At 43.1% G+C, this 21,107-nt stretch overlaps 1 protein-coding gene across 2 annotated transcripts in view; it reads left to right on the forward strand.

Moving 5' to 3' along the window:
* The first annotated feature begins 7,124 nt into the window (after nt 1-7,124).
* The window catches only part of SHTN1 (shootin 1), a 98,293-nt gene continuing 84,310 nt past the window's right edge, over nt 7,125-21,107 (forward strand). The window contains exons 1-2 of one of the 2 annotated variants that reach the window (XM_059730096.1): nt 7,125-7,252; nt 19,745-19,797. In XM_059730096.1, the coding sequence (XP_059586079.1) occupies nt 7,141-7,252; nt 19,745-19,797 (165 nt within the window). In that variant the 5' untranslated portion in view covers nt 7,125-7,140. The remainder of the gene's footprint in view (nt 7,253-19,744; nt 19,798-21,107) is intronic. The other variant, XM_059730094.1, reaches the window with a different exon arrangement.

The raw sequence follows: 21,107 nt of genomic DNA on the forward strand, positions 1-21,107 counted from the left end.
TTCTGCATTCTTTATTCCTAGATACATAACTGTACATCTGGCTGCCTTAAAACACATTTTATTTGAATACGCTCAGCTTGGGGGGTACTCTGTATCACTTAGTCCCCTTCATCATCTTAGTTACCACTGTGCTAATCTATATCATCTGCAAATTTTATATCAGGAACGATTTTCTGCTCATTTCCAGGTCATGGATGAAAATGTAGACTAGCGTCAGGCCAGGGCCCAGTCTTTGTGGAAGTCCATTGGAAACACCCCCATTCAGTAATGTTTCCTCTCTCACTACTTTCTGAGACTTGGTAGCTGTCTAGTTCTAAATTGATTTAACTAGCTATTAGGTTTTCAGTCAGATGTTACATAGCAGTAGGTCAAATGCTTTATTCTATAGTTGTTGCTGTTGTTGGGGTAAAGTCCATAAAGCTAAGGCACTCAAAATTAGTAGCCACTTTTGAAAATGTGGGGTTTAGAAAATAATGGTTTTACCGGACTCATTTGGATAACTAAATTGAATTCATCTTTGATACATTCTGCTAATTTCTCCTGCTTGCATTTGTAATCAGTGGGTACATCTACACATACATTATAATGCGCATTAACTTATTTTAATGATCATTGAAGCAGCACTAAAATGTGCTATTTAATGTGCATTAAAAGAGGCTAATGCGCATTGTCACTTAGAAACCATGGGCATTTATACACATACTTTTCTGTCCTGTGACACACCAGAGATCTGCCACTTTGGAGCAGACTCAATTAATTGAGTTTGGTCTGCACGCGAGCTGAGGCAAACTATGCTGTGCTGCATGCAGTTGTATAAGTGGCAAAATTCACGTCAGCATGCAGAAATGGTGGTGGTGCGCTTTTGAACTAAAGCACCTCTGAAGTGTTTTAGTTCAAAAGCATGAACTAAAGTCATTTTCTCAGCACCGATGTGCATTTTGCCGCTTATACAACAGCAGGCATCACAGTGCCCAGTGCTTTTCAAAGTGCCCGGCACTGCAGTGCCTGCATGTGTAAAAATACCCCATGCTCTTTAGTTAATGTTCATTAAGACAGGCTAATGAGCATTTTCTTGGGGCATTTTTACATGTGCTCTGGGAGGCACGGGTGGGGGCACTTTAATTAGCGAGTGCTTTTAAAAGTGCCCAAGCGTCATGTGTATCAGGGTCCTCCATGCTGAAAAATGGCAGCGGGGCACTTTGAACTAAAGCTCATCAAATGAGCTTTAGTTCCAAACACCTGCCACAATTTTTTGGTGCAGGGACACTAATACACATGATGCCACAGTTTGCTGGAGCGCATTTATTTTCGTTCTCCAGCAGACTACATTAATCAAGTCAGGCAGATTAATCGAGTCTACTCTGATGCACTAGATTTCCAGCACATCGGAGCTGGCTCCCTGCATGTGCATAGGAGCCTAGTGAGTGCATCTACATGTGTGCTTTAATGTGCATTAGCCTGTTTTAATGTGCTTTAAAGTGTCATGTAAAAAACCATGCTTTTTACTTAATGCACATATAAAATAGGCTAATACAAATTAAGCATCACTTAAAAATTGTGCACTTTAGCTGATGAGCATTAAGCCAAGCTAATACACATTTCCCTAGTACCTCACAATGGAGGGCACTTTTACATGTGCTCCGGGGGTGGGGGGAGGGCACTTTAATTAGAGTGACTCTTCCTAATTAAAGTGCCCCAGCCTCTCATGTATCAGAATCTCTGCACTTCAAAATGGTGGTGGGGGCACTTGAACTAAAGCTCATTTGAGCTTTAGTTAAAATACCTCTACCACTGTTTTGAAATGCAGGGATGCTGAAACACAAGACACGGAGGTTGGCTGGAGCACGGTAATTGCCATGCATCAGAGCCGTACCATAATTACAGGACATTAGAGCAGCCTCCACACTCGTGTACAGGCATGTGGAGGTACTAGAGGTAATGCGCATTAACTAAAGTGCATCGATGCATTTGTAGACATGCCCAGTAGCGCTTACATCATAACACTGTAAGATTCAGTGCTTCTCCACAAAGAATCGGAAAAGAGAGAAAGTTCATGTAACAGAATGGCAGGATTTTCCTGCTGTGTTACTGGGTAAAGGTATTTGAGCCCTGTAGGGAGCAGCAAATTAATTACTCTAAGTTACTAAGTCAGACTGCAAGAGCAGTGGGGGAAACCCTCTAGGAAGAAAAAAAATAGGACTAACAAGGTCTAAGACTGGACTGTCCAACTTCTAGGCCCTGCACAACATGTGCCCTGGGGGCTGCATGTTGTGCAGGCCACACCAGGCATGCCTACTGGATGCTTACCCCATCCCTGCTGTGGCATGGGGTGTAATCCCCCCCACACAGCCCCTGATGCATTCAGGGCTACTCCCTGCATTGCTGTACTGCCCTCCCCCCTGGGCAAAGGCAGGAAGCAGCAGCTGAAGGAGAGAGGGGGCTAGGAGTGGTAAAAGGGGGGGCGAGGGGGGGCTGCACATTCATGTGTCCTGTGGGCCACCCGTTGGACAGCCCTGGTTTAGGGGAAAGCAGCTGGAGGTAGGCTTGGGGAGACTTGCGTTAGAAAAGAAGTTCAAGGAGCAGCTAAAACTGGAAAGGCTCAAGCTGCAGTTTATCTAATGTTATTCCTGAATCACTTCTGTGGTTTATAGGAAGAAAGAGGCTTTTTGCTTCATTACAAAGAGTGTGTAGCTCAGTTCCAGGAATTTCAGTGCTTGGAGTTATTCATTTAAGGAAATAGATATTAAATGTTTGAGGAGGTGAAATTATTCTGTACTATGAAATAAGTTTGCAAGGTATTGAGTGTTATGATGTGCATAAGGCTATTTTCAGTCTGAGGTTAGAAATTAGGCATGGACCATTTAAATATGAGTAAGTGTCTGCTTTTAAGTCAAATGAAATTCCCAAAAGGTGATGTTCAGTCGTGAGTCTGCATTGTGGGGCGTGCTTTGACTTGGATCCATGGAGGCATGTTGTTAAATTTGAAGGTACAGCTAGTCCCCCTGATGCTTTCAGGATTAAGCATTCCATTACATGAAACAGGTGAGACACTGTCTGTATTTGGGCTTCTGCAGGGCATGTATTATGCAGTTGTCATGGGAGCTGTGCAGGACTTGGGAGACAAAGGACGATTCTGGAGAACTACCTAGCTCCCACAGAATCTTCCCAGAGCTGGGCTTGGATTTTTTTCAGGAGACAGGGAGCAAATTCTGACTCCGTTGGGAGTTTCCCAAGAAACTCTGAGTTTCCATTGTCCACATATTTCATTTCCTCATTGTAGAAAATAGCTATTGGTTCAGTTCTGTCTTCATTCTAGACAGAAGGTTTATGATATCACCATCATTTCACCCTTTAGCTCTTCCATTTCCATTCTCAAGCCACTGTGACTTAGCTGCTATTCATTATACTAGGCACTAAATGGGCTCCTATTTTCTTTAAAAAACAAACTAACCTTAGCACTTTAACTTTTTGCATCATTCAAATCATAATATCTTTGTGTGTTCGAGTGTTCACAGTGTCTAAAATGACTGAGGAGGAATCTGCATTTCTGAATGTTTTAGGTAAATCCTGGTTTTCTTCTACAGATTTTCTGAGAGGGTCAGTTTTTTATCAGATTAGGAATAGTAATTAGGAATACTAATTAGGATGAGCATAAGAAGTAGGAAAGTATATCCCAACAATGTGTACATTAATGTTTTAGAATAAATTATAGAGGTTTATGTCTTTTCCTGCCTTTTATATAACATTCAGGGAATACAGATCATACAAGTAGTAGATACATTAAAGGGAAAGGAGAATATCTGGATTATGGGAGAGTTTTACTGTGGTCATAGGGGGCTAAATTCTTTGGTAGGACTTACTATTTATTATTCTGTCACAAACACGACTCTGGTGACCCTTAGGGTGTGGTACCTGGTTAAAAAAGAAAAAAAAAAAGAAAGAAACAAATTCAAGTAGGTCTGTGGTGCGTCTGTGGTCTGAAGCTATGCTTATTACCCAGTTCCTATGATTTTAAGTAGAATGATGATTCCAGCTCCTGAGTCAACGAGCCTGATTTTGAGCCTGCTCATGATGGTACAAATCCAGAGTAATTCTATGGGTCATTGAGTGAGATAAGAATTGGGACCCCTGATGACAGTGAAAGTAGGGCTGGACTTGAGTATATTTTTAGATTTTAATCATAAGATATGCATATTAAACATCTAATTCATAATGAGAGCAAAATAAGATGCATTGGGTCCAGCCAAACTAATTTTTGCAGGGACATACGTATTTGCTGATCTGTTGACTGTATTTATAGTTTTACTGTATCTTTTTCTTCCCCTCTGGTGACAAGGCCGTGTCTTTAGGGGCTTGAACTTGTGGGAGGCTGAATCATCTGCTCAGTCACCTTTAATGTATCCTGCCTTCTGTACAGTATCAGATGTTTGCTTGCTTATTTCAGTCCCTTCTTTTACACATACATACCTCATGGTGGGGTTTAGAGAACTTGAGGCACATAAAGAACAAATGTGAATACCTAAAGTCATAAAAATAACTCGGTGCATGTGTGTGTCCACGCAGACTTTGTTTCTATCCAGAACTTGGGCATTACAATAATTGTGAGCTACTAGCTTAGGAGACGTGATAGAGAAAAGCAAATTGTAGATATTCATGTACATATACATGTGAACAATCAAACATCCCACTTCAAGTGATCCTAAAAGAAAAGGACAAGAAAATGAAGAAGTGAGGAGAAGAAAGAAATATTGAGCAGCTCTTTGGACTTTACTCTTAAGAAGGGTGTTTTTTTTCACTTTACTAGGTATTTAACTGTACCTCCTATGTCTGTACTGATGATGTGTATAACAATGTCTGTCTCGGTCAATTTGTGGGTATACTGGAGGAAAGGAAAAAAAGATGCAAAGGTCCGACTAGTGCACATACAATTTTCCAATTGTGGACTCATGGCCTGGGCCTTGCTGATACCATGAACCACAGAACTTCAGCTCAAGGAGTTTATCAGTGCGGGTAGCAGGCCTCTGAGAGGGAGGTCACCTTTAAGTTCACTCTGGAGCTATCCATCATGCATTGCAGCTATGGCATGGCTTCAGTATTGTAGTCTGAAGGTTTAATACTTTTATCATTAAATGCATTGGAGAAAAAGATCAACGGTTCCCTTGAGCTAACAGTACATTTAGAAAAGCATAGTTAAGGTAGACCAGGAATTGATGTGGCTAGCCTCATTTGCAGCTGCCTTTGACTCCCTAGTCCAAATAAGCAGGCTCCCATCTGGGTCAACCAGCTTTTGCCATGAGTCCTGAGCAAGGCTCCAAATACTGTTTTTGAATTTCTAGCCAGGCAAGTTAATTGCTCTGCCACAACGCTGCTCTACCCTTACTAAAGTTAGTGAAAAAACTAGAGGCTGAACTACGTGGCTGCACCTTGCCTGCTTTCACCATTGGGTGTCCAAGAGAGACATGATAAGCTGGAAATATTCATTACTGTAAAGCTCAGTTGCCTATGTTACTCGCTGCCTCCCTACTTCCTTCCCAATTGCCAAGTTTTAGTGATGTAATTCACTGAATTGGCCTCTTTCCCAGCACTGCGTGGAGCAGTGCATGTGGACCACAGGTGGAAACGTGCTACATGCACATCATGTGCAAGTGAGCTCATTCAGTTGGCATACCACAGCACGGACAGAGCTGTGCCATGGCCTGCTGGGTCAGGAGCTTCCTAAGTGCCTCTCCCTGCAGAACAGCAAGTCTGAGCTCCTCCGCGGCACAGGCCTGTCCCTGCAGGGGCTGGGTAGAGCAGCTTGCTAGCGCACCTCTCCCTGCCTCTGCCAGTGTAGGGCTGCTGCCAGGGCTGGACCTGATGATCTCTCGAGGTCCCTTCCAGCCCCTAACAATTATGAATCTTGCCCACAGCCAGTAAAAAAGAAACGGGACAGGAGCTGGGAGGGGAAGACTCAGCCTGTCTGACATCTTCCTTCCCATCCCCACCCCCACCCCTACTAAAACCCAAGAGCAGTCATCTAAAGCCTTTTTGCTGCCTGCTCATACCCCGGCTGCCTCCCATGGGATCGTTTACCCCAGCAACCCCACAAAAATCCTGTTCCTTTGCCCCTGGCTGCTTCCCGCAGGAGTGTTTACCCCAGCAACTCCCCAAATCCTGTCTCTTTGCCCCCAGCTGCTTCCTATGGGACTACTTACCCCAGCAACCCCCCCCCCCCCCCAAATCCCCTCCTTTTTGCCCTGGGTTGCTTCCCATGGAACTACTTACCCTGGCAACACCCCCCCCCCCAAATCCCCTCCCTTCTGCCCCAGCTGTTACCCACAGGCCCATTTACCCCAGCAACCCCCCAATTCCTTTCCCTTTTGCCCCAGCTGCTTCCAATGGGCCCATTTACCCTGGCAACCCCCCCAAATCCTTTTCCTTTTGCCCCAGTTGCTGCCCATGGGATCATTTACCCCAGCACCTCCCCAATCCCCTCCCTTTGCCCCCAGTTGCTTCTCATGGGCCCATTTACCCCAGCAACCCCCCCTCATCCCCTCCCTTTGCCCCCAGTTGCTTCTCATGGGCCCATTTACCCCAGCAACCCCCCAAACTCCCCTCCCTTTGCCCCCAGTTGCTTCTCATGGGCCCATTTACCCCAGCAACCCCCCAAACTCCCCTCCCTTTGCCCCCAGTTGCTTCTCATGGGCCCATTTACCCCAGCAACCCCCCCTCATCCCCTCCCTTTGCCCCCAGTTGCTTCTCATGGGCCCATTTACCCCAGCAACCCCCCCAAATCCCCTCCCTTTGCCCCCCGCCCAGGGATGGTGCCAATTAGCCCCCTCCTCCCACTGCTCCTACTGGTGGTGGTGGTGGTGGGGAGGTTGTAACAGCCCTTAGCCCACGGGGGGGGGGGGGGGGCTCAGTTTTCCCCACCTGTAAAATGGGCCGACGCTTGTTTTGCGCGGGGTGCGGAGGGGGTGGCCCGCGCCAGCACCCCCGGGCTGGACAGCTCCCCGCGGGCGGGCGGGCGGGCGAGGTGTGGCTGCGGCGCGCACATGCTCACTGCGGGCCGCGGGGCGTCTGGGCATGTGCAGAAGCGGCGGGGCAGGTCCGTGCGCGCCGCGAGCCGCCGCCCGCCCGCCCGGCCGGTGCAGGTGCGGGATGAGCGGCGCGGGCGCGGGCGCGGGCGCGGGCGCGGGCGGGATGAGCGGCGCGGGGGACGAGCAGGAGGCGCAGCGGCGGCTGCAGCGCATCGCCAGCCTCAAGGAGCGCGGTAAGGGCCTCTTGCAGCCGGGCGGGGTGGGGACAAAGCCCCCGGGGCTGCGCCAGGGGGATGCTGCCCTTCAGCACCCCATTGTCTGCTGCTCAGTTCCTCCCCCCGTAGGTTTTCTCCTTCCCTTCCCTCTACCCGCACCCTGTGCAGGTCCCCGCCGCCCTCCCCTCTGCTCCAGCCCTGCCCCTTGTTCAGGAGTGACTGGCTTGCAATCTGCGCGATTTGGGATGACGAAATGCTGGGACACGTGCCCGGCTTAGCTCAGGCCTTTTGCCAGCGGCACCTGGTCACCCAGGGAAAAATAATCCTGCGCTGAAACCCTCAGGCGGATCCCTGAATGAAGCTCCCAACAGGGATTTCTGTCTGTCTGGCGCACAGAAGAAGGATGGGCATGGTGTCTGGATGCGGATGTGTGGCGCGTGGGTTAGGCATCCTGCTACCTGCAGCCGTCTTGTGGAGGGAGGTAACGGGCCACCGCGTTTCTGAACCGAGTCCCAGAGCCGTTTGTGCCGGATGGCACGGGTGCACACAAGTTTAGGGCTGGAAGGGACCAAATGAGATCATCGGGTCCAGTACCCCCTGCTCTGGGCAGGAAAGATGGCTGGGGTCAAATAAGGTGTGCGTCCAGGTAACCCCCGCAAGGTGTGCGTCCGGTCTCCTTTTGAAGATCTCCGGGTAGGGGCCTGCACCACCCCAACTGGAAGTGTATGCCAAAGTCTGGACACACAAACCAGGAAGAAGTTTTTCCTTATATCCAGCCTGAAACCTTCTTCTCAGAGTTTATGACCGTTGCTCCTGGTTTTCCCCTGCGGCGTTTTGGTGACTAGTTGTTCACCTAGCCCCTGATTTCCTCAATAAGAAGTAGATCAGGAAAAGTTTATTTGCTGTAGAAGAATGATATTGTACTCTTAATCCGTGGACAGGCATCCCACTGATTTTGGTGCGAGGCCTGCTGTGCCTTTAGGTCCTTAGTTTATCATTAGATAAGGAATTCAGACCTTGATACCAAATGAGCTTGACACCCTTGCCTTACCCGCCATCCTCTCTTAAGGTGTCTAGCACGTGGCTGTCTAGATGCTGATGTCTCTTCCCAGCATTATGTGACTAGAAACCCCAAATGGCATGGAGTTTGGGTTAGGTTAGAAGTAGTTGGATGATTTGAAAGAACTAATCTTGCCCGCTGCTTGAATTAGTCATGCACAAACTTGATCGCTGCAGCTTCCGCTCTGACAAAACTGTTAGTAACCCCGCCTTTCATCTGGCAGCAGATATATGCCACAACATGCAGCTTATTTGCGTGCATTACATTATCACTCCCATAACAGTGCTTAAAAATCTGCCTTTGCTGTGTCATGAAACGGCTCTGTTTTGGAAGTCACCAGGTGAACTTTTTAAAAATAAAGTCAGGACTGATTTGCATTAATTAATATATTGGACTAAAACATGTGATGGAAGTTTTGTTTCGCTTGAGTTTGGAACGATGGAGGTCTGGTGATACACACGGGTGCTTCGGTTGTCTATGAATTCAGTCTGATCTGTAACATTACCCAGTCTGTAGAGGAGAAGTTTTGGTAGCTCCTGAACCAGATCTCAGCTGAATTCCTTGTACTTTGGGTCTAAAACTTCAGACTATCCTGCTCCTTCCCCCCCCCCCCCCAAAAAAAAAATCCATTCTGTAAATACCCAGTAACTAGCACACTTTCTGAATTAGCTGTGGATCCAGTTTGAATTTTGGCTGATGAATAAGTCCAACTATAGTATATGCTCATAATTCTCAAATGGATGCAAGTTTTTATAACACCAAAGAGTTGGATTGAAAATGAGTTGCTCTATGCAATTAGGCCTCACTGCTTTCTACCACCAGGACTATTAGCTGTGTGCTTTGAAAAAACAAAAATTGCTAAAATGGCTTCAAATGTAGTGCCCTTATGGACTCTTGGCATGAAATCCTTGATGTGTACGGATTTGTTGGCCAGGCAGCCATAATACTGTCTAGGATCTAATGAAACTTCCTGCTGTCCAGGAAATAATTCAAGGAAAAGGCATTGAAGCTCCAGGGCTTGGTGTTCTAGATTCACCTCTGCTGCAAAAATGGGGCACTTTCATGTAGATCAAGAGCAGCAGTAGATCAAGATCTTGCTGCAAATGTAGGAAATTTTATTCTGCTGCTAAAAACCTGAGCAAAAATGTAGAGTGAATACATGAGTGTGCTGCGTAAGAGAACTATTTCAGTTGAAAATATAATTAATTTATGGTTTACATTTGAAATATTGCAGCTTTGCGCCCATTGTCAGTTGGAGCAGCAAACCTAACTGGGAAATGCCCAAGTCAGTAGCCTAAATGATGAGAAGTCTATTAGATTCTTAAAAATTACTCTAATTGGAATGATCGGAATACAGTTAATGCTAATTAGCAAACGTGCTTTTGTTATAGAAAGGTTTTAAATCAAGCAGTTTTCCATTTATATTGCAGATAGGAGGAAAAGACTTTTACACATTTCTGACCTTCCTTACATGACAAAAGAAAGCTGATTTACAGGACACCACTAACTATAAGCACTGGGTAGCTTGAATAAAGGTGTCTACATTTTATCTCCACTTTTATACAGAACTAAGTCGTGGTATTTTTCCAAACATAATATCCAGATGTCTCTGCTTAAGCACTGTGGGTATCAAATGTGTAAACTTGGTCAAGAATCCTGTCTGTCTTTGATTAAAGGCTAGTTTTGATGTTGGGTTGTAACGCTGCTGTCTTGCAAGACTTTTGAAAAGTCTCTTGTGGATCTGAAAGGGTGTGAGTGAAGTTCAGCAAACTCTCTGCTGTTAGAGCGGTCTGAGAGAGTTGTTTTTTCAGAACTGAAAAACATACCTCATGTGCCAGCTGACTAGGCAATTCAGTAGACCAGCCAAGGGATGATGAACGGCGTTGGAGAAGGCCACCAGGAAAGTCCATGAGCACCCTTTGTGATATTTTAGGTGCTGCTTCTAGGTTTCCCAGGGAACTTTAATAGTTTTAAACTGGCGTTCCAGGTTCTTTGCTGCCCACACAACTCTCATTAGCACTTGCGAAGCTGACTGGTGTCTAGACATTTTGACTTTGCTGGTGGGCAAAGCTATGAGTGGCAACAAGGACACTGAAGTTGTCTGCATGAAAGATGCACTTTCTTCTCACCAGCGGTGAATAGGCGGGTGAACTTTCCAGGCCCTCTGTGTTTCGGTGGGATACCTGATGCTGAGCATCCTTTGGCTTGCTGGATTATTGAGTTTAAGGCAAATGTCTTGAAGAAACACAATATGGAGGATACCCTAGATTTAAAGTAATGTTGCTAGTATAAAAAAGTTACTGAAGTGATTTGAACAGGTATAACGAGCATGCTGTAAATCTAAATGTTATCCAAAGATACTCAGACTGGCAGCCTGGAAAATCCTGTAAAGCAAAACCTCATTTAAACTGCATTCAAAATACCTATAGTCAAGACTTTAAATTGAAATAAAATACTTCTGGAAATAAAAGCAGGCAGTCAAACTAGTCCTTGAAGTAAAAGCAAAGAGTTTGTTGTAGGAATCCAAGGTACAGTAACAAACTTCTAATGTATCATGACAATGCTTGAATACCTGGCCCAGTTTAGTTCGGTTTCTGCGGCTCTACTCATAGTCATTTTAATTTTAAGGGTTCCCTCCAGCCGTCATTGTAACTTTGTTTTTCACTTGATATCAGCATAGGCGAATGCACACAGTGCCTAGAGTGATCAGCTGCTTAGAAATAGCTCCCAAAATATTCTGGTGATGGAGAAACTGTGTCACCATCAGGTTAGATTAAAGAAAAGGCATAAAAGAGGGATAGGTATTTAGAAATATTCATTCCATTTCTGACCTGTGCAGAGGACAAAAATTTAGCAGCTAGTAAGACAGAGTCTTTAGCCAGATTTTTTGGATATTAATGAATACTACTGAATGTCATGTTTGCATATAGACTCATAATATTGATAGTACAGGTAACGAAAATTGTATATGATTTCCTTTGTAAACATGTAATAATTTCAACTGCATGCAGTTCCTGTTCATAACTCCCATATTAGAATTTCGTTACTATAGTTGTCTGAATAAAAAAAAAAATTAAAAAGAAAAGAAAAGGCTCCTAAATGTTATTGGGAACATTAAATGTCTTGCTAGCTATTGAAGTTTACTCTGGCATCAGCAGTTGGATTTTCTTCATATGTCTGTGGAAGGCTTTATCTAATTCCAAAATTGTCGATGGTATTTAATAAATTAGAATGACAGAAGACTCAGTTTTTTTGAACAGATCCAAAAAATGTATTAAAAATTATTCCAGAAAACTTTGAAAAAGTCAGTACCATGTGAAGAGCTGTGTTTCAGTAATACCCTTCATGTATGCCATTGGAGAACTACTACTGTAATTTTCCGAAGTCATCATGATCCTTAATAGAGACATGCAGGAGTTTGAGCCAGAACTTCACTTATATCTCTGTCCAGTTTAATCTGGGTGTGGTATACCTTGTCCATACTAGCCCACTGCAAATCTTGTTGTGCTTATGAACTTGTTTCTATAGACTCTAGTGTGATTACCGTTTCCCAGCTGATCCAAATCCTCGATGAATACTTTTATCATAGTTGGATAAAAATTCAGCAAAGATATACGCATCTGTACACTCTTTTAATGGTTAATTTAATTCCCCTTCCAGTGCAAGGAGAGCTGGATAATGGGATGCTAACTTGGTTCTGATCCTGAAATGTTTTAGCATATATGTAACTTTGCACACATATACAGTTTAACACAAGGATGTATCACTGTGTGGTCTAAGTTGCTTTGTGCACATGTACATACAGCTGTAGGTGCACATGTGCATATTATTTACAAACACTTGATATCCATTAGTGGGGTACATATTTGACAGAATGGTGGGTGTTATGTTAAAAGCCTGAAACCTGGCATGGTGACGGATCTCCATCTCCTGATTGTGCTTGAAGATCTGTTAGATCATTTTTGTCACATGCTGATTCCACTAAATCCTTATTTTAGTTCTCCTTGGCAATTCTTTAACTTGATTAGAAGGGGTATTAAATGTGCGTTCCTTTTCTCTTGATATGGTTCAAAGCATCTCCATTAACCATAATTCTAAGAATACTTTTTTCCTCTGTTTTCTTTTTATTTCCCCTCTCACCTTTGCCCTTTTGAGATCATGACTCCATTCCTGTTGTATCTGTGCAGCAAAAGCAAGTGATCTGATAACAACACCTTCTCTTGTTGTGTAGTGTGGGCTCCCCACTGCAGAGAGAAGAGCTGAATTTCTTTTTGCGGGCTGGGTTAGAGATGGACTGTTAGGCCAGAAACACAATTCTGTAGCTTACATGTCTGGGTTTTGGGGTGTTTTTTTTTGGAAGCATGCATTGTAATCCAAGACATTTGGAGGGATCTTTCATCTAGTGGCAAACTGACTTTTTTTCTGATGGAAGAAGCTGAGTCGCTTAGGGAGTTCAACAAACAGAAAAACAATAGTGTATTCCCATTGGTATTTTGTCTACAGAAAGTGGAGGGATAAACAGTAGACTAGGCCAAGGCCCCAGGAAGCTTCATGAGGTCAATCAAAGGAAGTTTTCTAATTAAGTCTTCCCTCGGAGGAGCAGCTTGATTGTGCAAGAGACAGTTTGACTCCATGGAGCCACCCGATCTGTAGAGAAGGGCAGATCGAGTCCTGTAGATGCTGGGGCATCTGCCTGATCTGCTCCCGGGTGCTGTTCTCCTTCTGTCTCCATAACAATGGTTTGTGTGGAAACTTAGCTTACATTTGGCTATCCGCAGCACGTTTAGACAAACCAGCCACCTTGTAAACTGGGTGTGTGGAGCTTAATATTGTTTTTTCTAGCAGTATTAAGAGGGGATCAGCCGAAGTACCTGTTGTTCCAGGGGGACCATGTGCGCTGCTCCTGCACCGACCTCTGTAGGACATTGACTCCCTGGCTTTAGGCTTACAACTAAGTTTCCTCTCAGCTTAGAAGAATAAAGCAGGCCCTCTGACCTTCCTTTCATGTCCGTGGCAGCTGTCATCTGGCCCTCGCATGACTGTACGTGTGTGAGTATAAAAGCAACATTATTGTTTGAGAAATATAGTGAGACACAGAAATATGCCCTGATTCTTGGACATAATCTTGGGCTTTCTGAAACTAGACGCTCAACGGCAGCAGCCCCCTTATGACAGATCTGTCCTTAAAACTTTTGCCAGCATCAGTTAGGCTTGTGATTTTTCTTTTTATTGACATTCCTTTATTGGTAGAAGGCCAGGCGGTTGCATTTTTTATTGGCAAAGAGTGATTTTTCTGGAATAGCCTATTTAATATGAGGACCCAGAGTAAGCAACACCAACAGAAGCGTTCTGTCTTTTTTTTTTTTACAATAAGCTGCATCTAGTGGCAAATTCCTTCTAGTGCAAACCAGGCTTTGTTTTAGAGGAGTAAACAATGACATGAGTTTTGTTTCCTTTGACCGCTCTCCTTCATTCCTGATTAAATGAGCAGGGTTGAAATGGTCAAGTGGCATCTTTGGTTGGTTTGACATGGAAGGACACTCAGCCACAGTGCTTAGAGGTCACACACATCTGTTTATCATAGACACAGCAAACTTACAAGAACATACTCTTGAGGATACATAAATGATGCCTGAAAGCTGCAAAATGTGAAACTTTGGGGTCAGCCATTGCAGTTAGTCATTAGGCTGGTTTAGATCCCACCACCTCTAGTTAAGGTGGCCTTAGGTTTCTAATTAATACAGCCCTATTTTCAGTTGCTTATGACTTACTCCAAACAGTTGAAGTTTGGCAGAGATTTGCCTTGCTGGGTGATTGCCACAAGATGAATATTTTTCTTGGGAGGATGAACAAACATTTCAGCAATAAACATTCGGTTGTCATTCAGAATGAAATTGGAGGGATTATCTACTCGTTTGCCCATGTTAAAAATATTGTTTTATTGAGAAGCTGTAATGCCTCTGTGTTTTAAGTTCAGTCTTGGAATTAAGGAGGAGTTTCTCTGGGGTCAGGGGTGTACCTTTTTGTTTATTCCTCATGAAAATACTGCTGTGTTCTTCGCTCAGTGCTCCCTGTCTTTGTTTCCACTGGGAGACTGGGACATGGGGATGAAACCTGGGACTAGAATATGAAACGTGGTTGGGGAAGAGTGGAGACTGGGATGATGCTGATTGCAGATAGGGTCAGTTTTGAAGTTGGGGAGGGACAGAGGCAGAAATACCTGCAATCATTCAGGTATACACCTCTCAGAGCCTGGCATGGAAGTCAATCTTCCTAGGGTGAATTCTTCTGCTTTCAGCCAACAGGTGTGAAACCCACTGGCCAAGTGTCCCATCTCCCTATTATGCTAGTACATTGGGGAGATGCCAACCTACTATTGCTGCTAGCTACTTTGGTTCAAATAATCTGTGCTTTGGTTTTCAAGCTTCCATCCCTGCTGACGAATCTTGTGGGAGTTAATGAGAGGGAATTTCCATGCGGGGGCATTTCTGTTTCAGTTTGCTTTTTGTTTCAAATCCAGGCTATTGCATACAAAACTACATTAAATGAATGTTAAGGCTGCAAACCTGGCACTAAGAAGGAAGTGCTGGGACTGGGGCTGTCTGTGCATCCTTATTTCAGCCCCCCCCCTGTGCATCTTGAAACCTTAAGGTCTTTAATGTTTTTGGTAAGTAATACGCTGTTTCATTGTTGTATACATGTCTTGCTAGAAAATTTTTATTGGTTTAGATTTGTTCTATAACTTCTCTTCTGATTTATGATCACACACTGAAACAGGATATTTGTTTTCTCTGGAGACTGACACTGTAATTACCTGTTCAGTGGTATGTCTGCAAGCCATTTCTCAGAGGAAATACTATGGGCTGCATTAACAACATATGAAGCTTAGAATTCCTGTTTTGCTTTGTCTCCTTTTATGTATGCATATAGCTGGGTCATATTTTTCACATCACACACCTTCAGCTGCCTTTTAAAGATCAAATATTGCCATCTCTAATGTTCTTTCTTTAAAGCAGAAGTAAAATATTTTGCTTTCATCTGAGAATGTGTTGTATTCCTGACCTATAAAATATGAATTTGAAAACTATCAGTAATTTCTAACAGCTTGACCAAAAGTAGAAAGAGGCACTCCCAGAGCACTTTGTTTCATCGATGTAGGTGTGTCTTTGGCTAATGTTTGCAGTAAAGCAAGTTTGCTGTGTACTTCTGCTTTTATGATATAGTTCAATTAATAAACACACTCCTAGTATTTGCATAATAAATATCTAATCACAATCTACTGTTACCAAATTCAGCTTCAGGGAAGAAATATCTGCAACCTTGCTAATAACAAAACAGCTACTGCATTTGTCTCTCAATCTTTTGATTTAGTTGTATGCTAAAATTTGTGCAGCTGAAGCTTATTAACTATTTTTACTGGAACAACTGAATTGTGGGAACGGGTGAATGTATTTTCTATGTGTAGGCTCACTGCATCACTGCGTATATACTCTTTTTTAATTTATTTAGAAAATTTATAGTTTGAATCTTTTTTTAAAAAAAGGCGGGTCAGGAAGTTGTTTTGAGTTAGGCGGCAGACCCGTTTTCAACTCGAAACACCTTTGTTCTCCTTCCTTACATTAGGTCAATGCAGGCTTGAATGAAAGCTGTAAAATGTTTATGAGTCTGCAGGTGGAAAGCCTGAAATAAAGGTCATGGTTCTGATCTTGACAAGTTATACCAGCTTATCTCTCTCGACTTCAGGAGAGTTACGGCTGATTTCCCCTGGTAAAATTCAAAGCCGAACGAGGACAATCGTTATGAAAACTATGACATACCCATATTTTATATAGAAATAATAACCGGGCCTTGGGTGCTTGTTCTGAAGGCTTACAGTTACAATAGAGGCAGGTTGGAGTCATTTGATATTACGCTGCTGCTAACTTTTGAGCAAAAATATGCATACTCTACAATGACGGGGGAATGTTGGGTGGAACATTGCCGCTTTCTTGCTCCTCTGGCTGCTGGTGTTAATAATAAACTAGTTCAGTTGTACTGTGCAGTAGTTGACATCCTGCATAATCTGAATGAACTGGCACATGGTGTGGGCCAGGAAACCTGGAACTGCTCCGATACTGTGGTGACTGTCATTATAGTGTGTACACCCTGTTTAGAATCCTGATTCTGCCTCTAACTTGCAATGAAGGTTTAAGCAAGTCACCATCGTACCTGGTGCAGTTTGGGGCCTGGATGAATTCTGTAGACATTTTAGTCTTGTTTACCTTGAAATTAGGTGGTTGAAGATGTGTTTTGTATCTCAGTATTTAATGCTCGAAAAACCTATCTAAAAGCTCTGGCAGAAGATAACTGCATTTTGTATCAGATATGTAACTGCTCAGACTTGCCTCGTGCTGCTGTAACCAAAGACCCTGATCCACAGCAAGGAACATGTATACTCCCCTCCACCCCCCAACACACATGCACAGTTTCATTTAATTGCTCCCATACTCACTAAAGAGTTAGGTCTTCAGTAGCTCTGTTAAGCTACATTAGGTCAGTGGGGGTCAACCTTTTTGGCAGATTAGCCCCACACCCTCCCTGAGTGCCACCCTGGTCGTCTTCTCCTGCTCAACTGGCTGCTTTTCTTATTACTTCCTATCTGTGCTCCCTGCCCAGTCTGCTGCTCTGTTTTCTGCTCCATGCCCTATCTGTCGCTGTGTTGCCTTTCCCATTTCTGGTCTGCTGCATGCACCTTCATGATCACCATTAGACCTTCCATTAGATGGAAAGTTTTTAATAAATCTCTTCCTGAAAATTCTCCTCATTTCGTCTGGAGGCTGTTATCCATGTGATGTGAAAAATTATCTTACTACACTACTGCATGAAAAGTAAGCGGGTATTATATGGATTCGGTGTAACTTCCTGGTGTCAATAACAAATTGTACCTGCAGAGCCCTTGTTTGATTATCTGCAGCTAACCAAAGGGTAGGACCGAAAAGAAAGTCCAGGTTAAAACTGATTTGTATGTCCAGTCTTTTTCAAGTACTAAACGGCAAGTGTGGTTCTCTTTAAACATACCTAGAAACTGTTAGTCTCTTCCAAGGGGTATATTTACCATCATGTTTGGATCCTTTCTTGCACCCAGTACTGGGAGACTGCTAAAAATGTCTTACCTATGGAACAATGGACAATGTCAGTTTGATTAGAAATCCCCTGTGAGAAAAAGTAATTTTATTGCCAAATTTTTCAGGTGCATCTCCATTTTTTTCTCCCTTTGTGGTTTTCTTTACTGTCAAATCTGCTGACTTCTGATGAGTTTGCATGTGATTTGTGGTCATAATTGTAGTGGGTTTGATATACTTGTCATGGTTTGCTTGTCTGTGCGGTGGATTTGGAGCTGCCAGTGCCAAACAAGTGTGGTTATTCTTCTTGGTTAGAATATTTGCTGAATATTAGGAGAATGCTCACTACTGCCATAGCCAAGAATAGTAATTTCCTCTGTACTCTCATCACCAGCTGGTGTTAATGGCAGGATAGAGTTTCTGGCTCTTTTTAAGGAACTGAGCATTAATGAGTTCTCTTTTGTAGCTAATATAAACAGTAGGCTGTTGCTAATTTTAGTTGGCTAATCTGCATATGCAAAGAGGCAGGATGATCCAATGGTTAGGGTATTAATGTAGGATTTATAAGCCTAGGGCTTAATTCCCTTCTGTGCCACAGACTTCTCACATGACCTTGGATAAGTCCATTAGTCTCTTAGTACTTCAGTTCCCCATCTGAAAAATGAACCTCTGGGACCTGTGCTGAGGATAAATAAATTACAAAGAATGATGAAGCTCTTGTGATGCGACCATATAAATACTTAAAATGAACAAACCACATGAAGGCTTTATTAGCTCAGATCATATTTACAGGAGAAAGTTACAGCAATTTAATTAAAAATGGTATTTAAATTAAATTAAATTTAAATACAAGTGGTGCAAAAGACTGTAAACACCCTTGTTTTGCTTTTAAGAATGGCTTATTTCTGAGCTTGCCAATGCCTAATAGTCCTTAAACCCATTTTAAACAGAAGCAAAAGATTTCTTTTGACATGAAATTGATTTAGTTAAAAATAGTACCTTTAGGCCCTGGCTTTCCTGGTGTATTCCAGGAAATCCAGCTGCCTTATGGAAAAAAGCATTACAGCCACATGACACAACTCTTCTTCCTGAGTTAATTCTGTCTCCACCTGGGAAGTGTAGGGCCACCTCTTTTTGATGTGAGGTTGTTCTTTTTGGGACAGTTATTTGTTCATACAATTGCCCCCAGACTATTAATTCCAATTTGTTTGCATTAAATTTCTTTGTGTTTGGGGAGACTCCATTTAGGTAGCCCTGGCTTAAGGTGAATTGGTGCCATTTTCTTTTGTGAACTGACCAAATGAGATGGTGAATAGATACCATGAGATGATGGCTCTATCATCATCATGAGATGATGGCTCTAGCGATCATATCGTTCAGATGTCTTAGTTTTAGCGACATGCACATCTTCTAGGTTCACACAATATTTCTTTTTGCATATTTTTACTTATTTCTCCAATGCTCGGGGGGTTGGAATTCTGATACAATATACGTGGCGCCTGTCCTGGCATCCAAGCAGTCTGTTTTACGTACACACAATAAAGGAACAACAAAACTGAGGGGGTTGGTCTGTGCGGGATGAAGTCTCTAAGCAATGGTACGTGCCTGGTATGGCTTAGCAAACGAGATCTTTCAAATGTACATTTAAAATAATCGCCATATACAAACAAGCGGTGTTTCCAAATCCTAGTTTTCTAGGATTACATTCATGCCTATGCATGGTTTATGGCAGCAGGAAGAAGATGGTCCAGCCCTAGACTAGCTTGGGGCTCTGGAGATCCGCATTTGATTTCTTGTTTCTTCGTAGACTTCCTGTGTGGCCTTGAGCAAGTCATTTCACTGAGGCATTCCCTGTGCTTCAGTTCCCCTTCTGTAAAATGGGGCTGTTGATTTCCCCATCTCACAGAGCTGTTAATGAAGGTAAACACATGCAAGAATGAGGTGTTCAGACACTACAATGATGGGACCATATAAACACCTACCAATAGTATGGCAAATAAAAAATGAACTCTAGCTGATCCATAATGTGCCCTAACTTGGGTTTGAAATGGTAAAGCTAGGCCTGAGCTCCCTGTAATCTTCGCTCCCTATCGATATGCTTCTATTTAACTCTATTTAACCGAGGATGGGGCACCCACATGTTCCAGGTGCCCGAAGTTTAAAGAGATGCTTTGTGTTGCAGGAGTTACCGGCTAAACTTCTGTGGTCTATAACGTGCAGTAGGTCTAAGTAGCTGACAGTAACAGCCTTAAAATGAGTGAGTCTGAGGGAATTGATGGCATTTCAATGCATGGAGCTGTCAAGGTGGGTCTACTATTAAAATATACTAATATTCTTCTTTTTTTTCAGCTATTGGTGAATATGAAGAACTTAAAGCAGAAAATAAGAAAACGAAAGAAGAGGTTTGTGCTCGGCAATATTTCCTTAATACATAATGTTCTCAATGTTGTGAGTCCTGGTTTGTCTACTGCTTTCAGGTGGGCCAAAGTGTGTGGGGGGTTGGAAGTGTGTGTGTGTGTGTGTGTGTGATTAGCTAAATATTAACCATAAACATGAGAGGTGAAAAGACGCGTACACAGATGTGTCGGATTGATTGTAGGCCTCAAAATTTTAGTGTGATCCTTCTTAGCCTCATGCCTTCAGCACCTGAAAAGGAGCAGTAAGGAGATATAACTCCCAACAGCAACAACGCCTGGCATCACCTATGATAGAAAATTTTATATGCAGTTCTTAATGTTGGAACTGCTGTAAGTAAAGGTGAATGGAGGAGACCAGTTACCCTTAAGAAGTATGTCAGAAAAGCTTGCTTTCATGGGTATGAGTCTTGCTGTTCAGAACTGTTCCAGAAAATGAAGATTTGTTGCTTGAAACAATTATTCAGCTAGATCTTTTCTATGTAAGAATGGATTTTTTAAAACATATTAACATTTCTGCTTCCTTTAGTTGAATTAAAAGTTCTCAATTTGGCCTGATTTTGCAGCCTCCCTGAACTTCATATGATAAAGGTCAAACTGAACCTTTTAACATAAGAAGTGAAGCACAGCAAGTCCCAGAAGTCCTTGTGAATCCTCAAACTGAGAAGGAGATTTAATCATGCGACTGCCACTGAAATGCACTAAGAATTCCAGGTCCTTCAGTGGAAGTTGCTAGTTGCTAAATCCCTTAAGTTTTGAAGCTCTTGACCAGCAATTCTGGAGCCTCCCGTACTTGGTTGCTGGCTCCAAAGACCTGGTCCAAAAGGCATCCAACCTTGTGCATTAAGCACAAAATGTGTAGCCAGAAGATATGAGTTCCACTCCTGCCTCTACTGCCAACTTTCATAATTAAATGATAGTTGAAATGTTATGCAATTTAATTATTCTCATCTTACAGATGAGCAGCTCTGAATGTGCTTTCATTGTGTACTTGCTATGCTAATACATCTCTTAATAGACAGAAGGAGGCAGCAGAATGGTGGTAGCACAGGGGTTAGTAGAGCAGTTAGGGGAAGCTTTTGTGTCTTAGGGTATGGAGCTTTCATGGGAGCTAGACTGAGATGATCAATGTTCCTTTGTCTTTGCCAGCCAGCGAGAATCAATCGCTGCTATTGTTTTTACCCTGGGGAGGGGTTTAGTCAAGTGGGCTAGGGACAAGTGTTACACACAAACCGGTTTAAGTAATCAGAAACTGGTTTAAATCTGTAACAGATCATAAGTTCATTGCACATAAAATT

This window comes from Alligator mississippiensis, chromosome 6 (assembly GCF_030867095.1).
Source record: "Alligator mississippiensis isolate rAllMis1 chromosome 6, rAllMis1, whole genome shotgun sequence".
Lineage (NCBI taxonomy): Eukaryota > Metazoa > Chordata > Crocodylia > Alligatoridae > Alligator > Alligator mississippiensis.